The 10,864-nt window shown below is 37.6% G+C and overlaps 1 protein-coding gene across 1 annotated transcript in view; it reads left to right on the top strand.

Moving 5' to 3' along the window:
* The window catches only part of LOC106535382 (solute carrier family 25 member 36-A), a 19,149-nt gene extending 8,846 nt beyond the window's left edge, over positions 1 to 10,303 (top strand). The window contains exons 5-7 of the mRNA XM_014032385.1: positions 4,850 to 4,916; positions 5,032 to 5,321; positions 7,647 to 10,303. Of these exons, the coding sequence (XP_013887839.1) occupies positions 4,850 to 4,916; positions 5,032 to 5,321; positions 7,647 to 7,840 (551 nt within the window). The 3' untranslated portion in view covers positions 7,841 to 10,303. The remainder of the gene's footprint in view (positions 1 to 4,849; positions 4,917 to 5,031; positions 5,322 to 7,646) is intronic.
* The last annotated feature ends 561 nt before the right edge of the window (positions 10,304 to 10,864 follow it).

Here is a 10,864-nt window from a genome sequence, read left to right as displayed (position 1 = left end):
TTGTGTACAACCCCAATGTTGTTTAAAATGTAAGTAACAGTAAGCAATAATTTTCAAATCTCATAAACCCGTATTACATATTAAATGTCCAACTAAGAAATTCTACCATCTTGGAAAAATGTATTGGATTTTTTTGGCAACAACACATCTCAAAAAAAGGGGCCATGTTTACCACTGAAGCATCCATTCTTTTAACAACAGTCTGTAAACATCAGAGAGCTGTGGGTTTTTGTAAGGAAATGATGTCAGATTTTTCACTTGCTGCATTTCCGTTGACCATGAAAATGCGCAAATTAGAATTTTGAAAATAAATTTGCTCAATGGAAACACGTCAATTTCGAAAAAATTACGTTTTTCGACAAAAAATGTTTTTGCGCTAGGATGAGGTGGTATTTCGGCCGTATCGAAATTGGTGTTTTTTGCAAAACTGCAATGGAAACACTTTTTTCGCGTCACGGTAGTCACGTGATCAACAACCGGCTGTTTCTACTGACGAAAAAGACGATGACGAAGAAGGTAACAGGAAGTAGAAATAGCAGTAATATCAGAGAAGTAGAATAAAATAGTAAAATCACCAACTACAACTTCCCAAAAACACATCATACGTAGCCGCTCCCAAGTAGGGGCTTGTCGCTGGAAAGCCTCGATAAGACGCTGACGTCTCCTCTGAKGATGAGYGCTAGTGTTGTGGTAGCAACATGCTATGTGTTTACATCCATCGCCGCCATGTTTGTAATGACTTATCGCGAGAACAAGCGTATTCACGCGTGACTTTAATAGCATTTCTTACTTAATGGAAACACTGCAGTTGCGAAACTGTTTTTCGACATTAACAGAGTATCGACAAAGTTTTGCGCACATTTGCAATGGAAACGCAGCTTCTGATGTAGGATTCTAGCCATTCAACAGTAGGGACGCACCGATCCACTTTTTTTGGACCTCCGATACAAATATCTGAGGTTTAGTATCGTCCAAGACTAATCCGATATCAAAAAGCATTGCTCAGTTGACTAAAACATTTCTTAAACACAAAGAACTGAAGGCATGTCAATTCAGCACACAGACTCTGCTATCATGAAGTGAATGGTTGCAGTATGTAATTTAGCATTGTCTTGATGAATTAGACATTTCCTAAAAGAGGTGTCTGAATGGGCACACGTGATGTTCTGAAATGACCTGCTTGTTGCCASTTAACCTAAATAGTTGTAAAAAAACTACTCCAGCTGTTTCTTATTTATACTTTTTACTTTTGCAACATTTTGTTGCCCCTTTCTCAACTATTTTTAGATGTGTTGCTACCATAAATTCAAAATTAACTTGGTTTTATTTTTGTTTTTTGATAAGTTAGCTCCAATGAAATGAAATGTGTTTTATGAGATTTTCAAATCATTGTGTTATTTTTTTTTACTTAAATTTTACACAAGATCCCAATTTTTGGAGAACGGGGGNTATGTCAGCTTAAAAGAAATGCTAACCTTGTCATTGCCACAGACGTTCGCACTGGTTGTTTCATTTTGTCATTTGTTTTCACCATTCAATCATTCCTTTTGAACTGGTTCCAGCCCATAACTGAGGGTCTGGTGATGTTTCTTCTTGAGTTAGTTCTATTGGAATATTAAATATTTCAGTAAATACCTTTTCTTGGCATTCTAACTTCATTGTTTTATGACGTGCATATCATGTATAATTGTAGATGAAGGCATGAAACAAAGCTAACTTAAGCACCACAGACATGTTAGATATGTCAGTCATTAAAAGTGATTTTCTATAGTTACATATAATCCTGATAAATATGGAGACACAGACACACACAGTCAAATTCATGCTGTAGGACTATTTTACACCTTCTTGGACACAGCTCTGTATGTAAACTGACTTTCTCTCTCTCTGATGAAAAGCACAATTTCATCAAACTCTAAAGGCTTATCAGCGCTGAACAACAGAGTGAGAGATTTGAGACTGAGCTTTCAGTGGTCAGTGCCAAAGTTCTGTCACTGAACAGCTGGATTTAATCCTGATGCAGGAGAACTGCTTTTAGTTTAATAAGTTAAGTCTCTGAAGGACTTCATACAGCCTCCCTTCACTGAAATGCAGACTACCTTTCCATTGGAGGAGAGAGACTGCGCCCGCATTCGACTTCACTCAGACTTTTTTACTCTGAAACCTGCTCCTGTTTCTGAATGTAGGTCAAACCCCACTGGAGGTACTTGAATTATGTGTTTATTAAAGGATTATAACACATAGCATGCAGCAGCATGTTCTTATACTGATTTCTACTGCAGCTTAGTTCAAAGAAAAAAAAACTTTCACGATATTTTTAGTGTTGATCTACTTATTTATTGTAAATGAGCAGACAAACAAATTAGGTTTGCTTCTGCTACATTTTCTATTTTTAACTGTAGGTCATGTCCTAATTTTATCCTGAACATTTTACTTACAGTCAAACACGTGAAACATACACCCACTCTGTTTATTTTAAGAACTAAACTCAGACTTGTATGTAATTCTTAAAAAATGTATAAACAGAGTATTATCATTACCTTAAAAGATGTGTAGTTATTGTATTATTTGTCTTGATTTGTAAGCACCTTAAAGTGGCCTGTTTAAAAAAAGTATTTTGACAATTAGATTATTTTACATAATTCATCATTCAAATACTCATTAAAACATTCATATAACTTCACAATACATATTGCCTACATATAACATGTTGGAATAGCTCACATTTTTTCCTTTGGCTTTAGTCTGTAAGTGTTTTTAGTCCAGTTTGTTCTCTGCAGGTATTTGTGGCAGTCTGAGTTGTAGACATTGTTTCACATCCATTGTTTAATTTTAGCACCTTCACTCATGACCTTTTGTAAATGCTATCACCACGGCAAGGTTAGCATTTCCCCCTGCCGCGCTTTCTTTTTGAACCCTTTTCTTTAAAAAAAACTATATTTTCTTTTTCTTTAAGTACATAATGACAAACCCTTTAGTGACTTTGAAGAGTACGTCTTTAATTTGATATAAAAAACATTTATTCATGTGTTTTTACATTGCTCTTCAGAGCTCAACCTTTTTAGGTTGGCTTCATTCATTTTCCTTAATAACATTGAAAACTAAAAATKTAAATTAAGAAGTTGAAGATTCTTATAAAACATACAAGAGGAGGTAAGCGGGTGGGAAATAAAGTTGGTGGGTTTTAGTTTAAAGAAAGATGGGTGGAGGGGTGCTCACTCCCTCACCTCCCATCTTTTCTCCATCATCCTGATCAGCAGGTTCCAGGTGGGGCGGGGTGGGGTGGTTGGTGGGGTTTGGGGTAGATGTGACTGCTGCTTGTGTGTGACTGTGGTACAGAAAAGCCTGTGTCTATTTTAGGGCTTTACTGTAAAGCTTTCACCCCTGCGTGATTGGGTGGGAGACCCCCGCCATCTGAACCCCCCAAATCTGCAGGCTTCTAGCTGCAGCGGGGAGGAGCTGGAGGAGCTATGCCCCTCCCTCGTGAGTACACGCCATAGACGCTATTTCATTTCTATTTCCCTCTTTTCTTCTTCTCCTTTTTGTTCTTCTGCTCTTCTCTCCAACAGACCAGTGCAAACTTTTCTTTTTCATGCAGTTGTCTCCACATAGCTTCCTGTTGCATTAATACTCTAGATGTTTCTCTGTTAGACTCACTCTGGTGTTAGGTGTGTCCTGCAGATGGCTACAACTCATTTCTCCCTTGTAACTTCAGTTTATTACAGAATATAAAGACACCTTGTCTCAATTTTGTATTGAGACACAACACGATTATTGGCTCTATACCATACAAAATAAACATGTATTTATAGTGGAACGTCAGACTAACAAACATAGACCGGTTTGTTAGTTAGTCTGGACATCACTGTGTACTTAATGCTATTTAAGGGACCTCATTATTGACAGATCCCCTTCTAAAATTATTCTAGCTGGAAGTCTGTCTTTGTATGCTGGCCAAAATAAAATTCCCTGCTGCTAGGAGTAAAGCCTTTATTAAAACCTTATCAGACTTTTTGCTTTGAATAATTGAAAACTTTTCCAAAAACAGTTGTTTTTCTGTGCTTTATTAGTTGTGTATGTGTTTTAAAAGCCTACAGCTCGTCTGTAGTCTCTTATCAGTGAACCACTGGTTCACAACATGCAACATAAGGAGCATAAAAGCTAGAAAGTTAGCACAGAGTTAAATTATTTATCATATGAAGCTTGGAGTAGTGTTCAAATGAAGACTCAGACCCAGTGTGTGGGGAGTTGAGTTTGTAGAGAGGCACTTAAATGCTCTTAAGATGGTCGTGTTACAAACATTTCCTTCAGATTTGTTGGAATTGGATTTTGTTTTGTTCGAACCACAGTAGGTAATTTTAAACATTCCAAGAATTTGAACCTTTCTGTAACAAACTTACGCCTGAAGGGAAGTTGCTTCTTAGCCTCATTTTGCAGTGTTAGCAGTTGTGTGTCAAAAATCTTCAGTAATAAGCACTTTTTTTAAAGTGTGTTGCTTTTATGCACCAGTGTTAATTAGGATAATATAGCCAAAACAAGTTTATCTGAATAATGTTTCAAATAAGAGCGTGCTTTTTGTCTGTAATTCATAAAACGATTTATTTTTTGTTTTTAAACTTAGATTAAATTGTCTTTTACAGCTTCTGTCTGCATTATTCCCTGTTCTATATATATTTTTAGAAGTGTTTAAATCAGCCTACAGAGACCATAAAGATGAAGCTAGATGATCTTTTTTGTGTGAAGTGCTTTCTCTCTGTCTTAGATTTGTATAGAAATTTAGTGTAGCTGACTTGTTATTCTATTTGTCTAGATGCCCGTCTGAACCTCTCATTTATTTTGACTTCCTCAGGCTTCACCGCCATCACAGCCACCAACCCTATCTGGTTGATCAAAACCCGTATGCAGCTGGACTCCAGGTGAGGAAGCTCTGTTTTTATCTGTGGGCTGTGTCGCTTCGTTGGTTTTTAATGAGCGAAATAATAAATCTGATATTGTTGGAGTTAAATTTAAAATGAGTCTTTCTGATCACAGAAACCGGGGAGAGCGGCGAATGAATGCGTTTGAGTGTGTGCGGCGGGTGTACCAGATGGATGGCCTACGAGGTTTCTACAAAGGAATGTCGGCGTCGTACGCCGGCATTTCAGAGACCGTTATCCACTTTGTGATTTACGAAAGTATCAAGCGTAAGCTGCTGGAGTCCAGAGTCCACAGCAGCATGGACGAAGAGGACGAGTCTATTAAAGATGCCTCGGACTTTGTAGGCATGATGCTCGCAGCAGCCACTTCCAAAACATGTGCCACCTGCATCGCTTATCCTCACGGTACGCTTTTGTCCCAGTCATTACATTTATACCTCTTAAAGGACAACTCATCTATAAAATGTGTATATTTCCATTCTTTTGTTTAAGGAAGACACTTAATAAGTGTCGTAAATGTTAAATTATTACGAGATGAACATTTAGATTATTTGAAAAGAAGCACACCAAGTGAACTTACAGATGTTTTTTTTAAAGGGATCCCCGATTAGTTGTAACATTAGACTTTATTTGATAAACATAATCTGTAAAATAAAGATTGTAAAAATACTGTAGGATATTCAGTTTTTATCATTTTTAAACTAAAAGTTTAAAAATATATTACACGGACGGGGCTATTTAATTTACACTCTAAGCATTCTGGGTAAATGATGACATGGATAGGTTCTTGGTGCGAGGCTGCTAGTGAGCTATTTCCACCCTGAAGGTTAATCTTGGACAATATCTGACGATCGACTCTTTTAAATGAAACCAGAGAGCGTTGACAGAGAGGAGAAGGTAGAAATGACTCAGTCTGTAACTGAAAATATAGATGGAGGACAACAGAGCTGCTTCATGGAAGAAGAACCTCAACTTAGCCTGTTAGCTTTAGCATTAGCCCCAATGCTATCACCATATATATGTATTAGCTCAGTACACATTCTCCTCTTGTCACTGAGGTCCTCCATCCACATGACAGAGAGGGGAACGCTGAAAATATGGATGGAGGACCTCAGTTTATCTTGTTTGTCGCGCTAGCGCTGAGCTAATACATATAAGGCAATATAGTGTCAGTGCTAGCATAAAGGCTAACAGGCTAAGCTGAGGTTCTTCTTCCATGAAGCAGCTCTGTTGTCCTCCATCTATATTTTCAGTTMCAGGCTGAGTCATTTCTACCTTCTCCTCTCTGTCAACGCTCTCTGGTTTCATTTAAAAGAGTCGATCATCAGATATTGACCAAGATTAACCTTCAGGGTGGATATAGCTCGCTCACACCGAGGACCTATCCACGTCATCATTTTCCCAGAATGCTTTGTGTGTAAATAAAATGGTTCCATCCGTCTTAAAATATATTTTTAAAAATTTACAAAACTAAACATCCTACAGTATTTTTACAGTCTTTATTTTTCAGTTAAAATACTGTATATGTCTATCAAATAAAGTCTAATGTTACAACTAATCAGGGATCCCTTTAAACAATTCAAGTGGAAAGATATAATAGAGTAAAAGCTGAACCTGAGCTATCAAAGGCTACGTTCACACTGCAGGTCTTAATGCTCAGTTCCGATTTTTTGAAAAAATCCGATCTTTTTGTGTGAACGTTCACATTACATTTTAAATGTGACCTGTATCAGACCCCTGTGTGAACGCTACACAGCACTGATGTGACACGCATGCGCAGTAAAAGACGTGACGTCTCATCAGCCGGCTTGTTTATTTACAGAGCTAGCATGGATGCTACATTTTGCGCATCGAATCAGAAGTTGTTGTTTAATCAGAGCCGATTAAATAATTATCTGACATCTTGTTTAGTCAGTGTTTATATCTGAACCTGCCTCTGACCGGGATGCTCCAGTGAAGCTTTTTTTTTTTTGAACGAAACTACGAGCTGGAAAAAAGTATCGGCCAAGTATCGAACTTTAGGATCGATACGCTCCACGACCCAGGCTGGACATGTTATTATCAAACTATCTACGTGGAAAATGAAAAGTAAAAAGATGAAACAACTGGACTTGTGTTTAGGAGCTGTAAACACACGGAGCTACAGATTTAAACAGCGAGACTTGAGGTTAGTGTCTTATCGATCCTTCAGCCCCTCCTCACTGATGAAAAAGTCAGATGAATGTGACATGAGCGTTCACACTGCAGTCACTTTGAAAACATCAGATATATATCCGATTTAAAACCACATACTGAAACGGCCTGGGTCGGATTTGAAAAAATCGGATTTGTCGCGTTCAGACTGTCATAAAAAAATCGGATATGAGTCAGATGGGTCAAAAAAATCGGATTTGGGTCGGATTTGCCTGCAGTGTGAACGTAGCCAAAATGCACTCTACTATTGAGATATGTAGCTTTAAAGAAAACTACCTAAAGCAATTCTACACCCACATATAGTCTGCATTGATTTTAGGTCTGAGGTCAACCTGATCCATATGCAGATTATTTGTAGCTTAGTTGGTTTTGTCTCTTGTACGTCTGGTTGCATTGAGAATACAAAGAAACGGCATTTACAGCTCTAAATCTTAAAATCTTGTCAGAGAGAAACTGTCATGAAAAAAGTCAGACCTAAACAACCAGTGATTTAAGAATTTTAAAGCGATTTTCCTTCTTTTTTTCCTCCAACTGCAGAAGTGATTCGCACACGGCTACGAGAGGAAGGCAGCAAGTACCGCTCCTTCTTTCAAACTCTTCTGACGGTACCCAGAGAGGAGGGATACGGGGCTCTGTACCGCGGCCTAACCACCCACCTCGTCAGACAGATTCCTAACACTGCTATCATGATGTGCACCTATGAGGTGGTCGTCTATCTGCTTGGCCGTTAGCAGACGTCTCCTTTCTGTTTAACAAAACAAAACAAAACAAAACAAAAAAAGAAGTAAGCAGAGGACTGAGAGGGATGCTCTTTTGGCGTGGAACAGTGGACGTGTCATGTCAAAATGAAGACCAAAGGAAATCTGAAGATACTCGTGGACCAGAAATGGATGAAGACGCACAGCTTTTTGGTACAGGGGAGTGACGAGGCACTGAAAGGAGAGACACAGAAACCATTCGGCCTGTGTTGAAGGTGTTCAGTTTAGTTTTAAAGAAAATGCAGTGGCCTTAAAAGTATCTAGTTTGTATCCATCTGTAGGTGTGGAGGATAACGAAAAAAAAAACCCAGCTTCTTAATTTGTGTTTCAGACGTTGTGAGAGGAATGCATGAAGACCGCTTAGAGGGTTAATGTAGATCAGTTTCCAACCTGTTTGGCACCTTTGTCTTTATTAAACTGCACTTTCCCTTGTATTTTAAGGAATTTCCGGAGATTGAACCAGAAACAAAGTTGTCTGTATTTGTTTGGTCACCTAAACCGCTCTGGGTGAGGCTGCAGGAAGTCGGTCTTCATATACTCTCCTCTGAACACTACAGCTGCCTCTCAGATGACCAGCAGAGCTCTCGCTGGTCTGAAACACAAGGATGACGGTTGCTTGTTCACACAGCTCTGACACTAAGTTTAAAATCTGACCTCTAGTGTTTTATTCTTCTCAAGCTCATTGCCTCACAGTTGCATAGTTTTCGTTGTCGTTGTTGAGCGTAGACTTCAGTATTGACAGTATTTCCTTTTTAAAACTCTTAGGTTTTTTGAAGCAGTTTCTGCTCAGACTGCAGGTGCTGCTCAGGACTTAAATACTGCCTCTAAAATCAGAAGAGTGCATCTGTTTCAAGGCATAAAAGCGTGTTGAGTTGTAGCTGTGTCCTAAAGGTACGGAGTGTCTTCTATTAGAGTTGCTACTTGAATATAATGTGACAGTTTGGAAAAAATGGGAGGATACTGAGAGTCACTGATAGCCTCTGTGTGTGTGATTGTGTGTGTTTTAAAAAGTCGGACGATGTATTTGTGTTCAAGAGTGTGTGTGTGCCTGCATGTATTATAAATATTCACCAACTCACTGTTAACCTTGCGATACACTGCAGCATGGAGCCTGGAGAGGCTCCAGTGTGATACCAGGAGCTCAGACTTCCTCACCAGTGGTTTCCAACTGACCTGATGCACTTTGTGGCCTTTTAGGGCTTGTGCTTTGCTTTTTATTGTGTGGATGGATAAAACTTGTACATTGTAAGAAAAATCCAAAACAAACTGTATTTCAGATTTTGCGCAACAGTTCTAGCGGATGTATGTATAGTTTAGAGTTCTCAGTTGTTGTGAAGGAAAGATCCATATGTTTGTAAATAATATAATGTATATCAGTTTTTGTTTTCCTCTGAGCCCTACTTCTGATCATGCTGTAATTTGCCTTTGCTAAAGATTGTTTTTATTTTTGTGCAACTGAACCAGTTTTGACATTGACTGTTGACATAAATATTAGTATTGCTTGACATTTTTATTTGTGTATGTTACAGAAAACTGTCATATATATAAAAAAAAAAAAAGAATACATGCTGCGGATCAAATGCATAAATACGAGCGTTTGAGTCGGAGCACTGATGCTTTGTTCAGTCTTGTTCTTAAAAAAAGTGTTCAGATTTGCAAAGTTTGGTTGTTTCTGTCATTTGAGTTGTTTACATGTTTCTTTCCTCTCTGTCCATTTTTGTTTTCTTTGCAACTTGTTTTGAGTATTTTATTTGAGATGTCAAGAACTGGAGTCATTTTTCCAACACTAGGGAGTGAAAACAGCTGCTTTGGGTGGTTACAACCTTAGTAGTAACATTTTTAAAATCAGAATTTCCCTGTAATATTTGAATGTTGAGCCCTCTCTTGGCCTGTTGTTTTTTCATATAGAAGTAGTACACACCCACACCTTTTTTCTGTAAAAAAAAAAAAAGTGGGGAAAAAAACAGTTTTTCTTAAAACTAGTGTGCCTCCTCTCTTGAGGCATTCACACATGTTGTACTCCCCTTTGTTGCAGTCATTTCACAGACAACCAAAAGTATTTTATCTTCGTTTATTAATTTCCAGTCAGCATGTTACAAGCCAAACATTTTCTTTTTATTAAATTTAAAACATTGCTTATGTCCATATGTGTTGCTGTAAAACACTAAAAGCACAGAGTTGTATCTTCATCAGCTCATTTTCTGTAGTATTTGACTTCAAACAACCTCTTTTGGACATGAGCAGAGAACTGGACAATATGCAACCATTTCACCAGTTGCTGCTTAAATTGGTGTCTTTGGCCTGTATGCTTGGATAGGACTCAGCCTCAAAACAATCAGACTCAGAAGATTGATCTGGAGAAAGTCATTTGTGTTTTCAGTTGTTTGTTCATTTTTTTAAACACAAAAGCCAATAAAAATCTATTTACAACTACAATTCTTTACTAGTGTACATTTATTTCGTGTTTTTTGCGAGGATTTTAGCTATCATAGCATTGTGCTCAAGCAAAAGACGTCAGAAAGTTTATACAAATCTACTCATATAAGTGGAAGTTTTGTTAAAAAAATATATATAAGTAGTAGCACAATTTCACTACCCAATTACTCAGAAATGTTCGAAACTAATTTCTGAATTAAATATTAAATAAAACTTAACATATGTGTAATGACTGATACTCACCAGCAGGTGGAGYCCGTGTGCTTCTTGAATTCATAATCGGTCTAGTTTCAGTTTCAAATTAATCTATAAAGTAAACCATCATTAAAAAGCARAAGTGGACATAATTCTGTCTGATACTCAGGTATATTCCAAATTAATTGCACAAAGTAGTAAAAATATTTTTTAACAACTAGAAGTATAATTTAGATAACTTGTTTCCTTTTTATTTTCGTTTACACCTTCATAATTCTATATTATAATTTTTTTCTCAACTGCATTTATGTAAGTGACTGTCATTGGTTGTCACGTTTTTGTTAAAAACTCAACATTTAAGCTTTT

The sequence above is a fragment of the Austrofundulus limnaeus genome, unplaced genomic scaffold, assembly GCF_001266775.1.
Source record: "Austrofundulus limnaeus strain Quisiro unplaced genomic scaffold, Austrofundulus_limnaeus-1.0 Scaffold1436, whole genome shotgun sequence".
Taxonomy (NCBI): domain Eukaryota; kingdom Metazoa; phylum Chordata; class Actinopteri; order Cyprinodontiformes; family Rivulidae; genus Austrofundulus; species Austrofundulus limnaeus.
The sequence above is the reverse complement of the archived record's forward strand: the minus strand, read 5'-3'. Positions and strand labels throughout refer to the sequence as shown.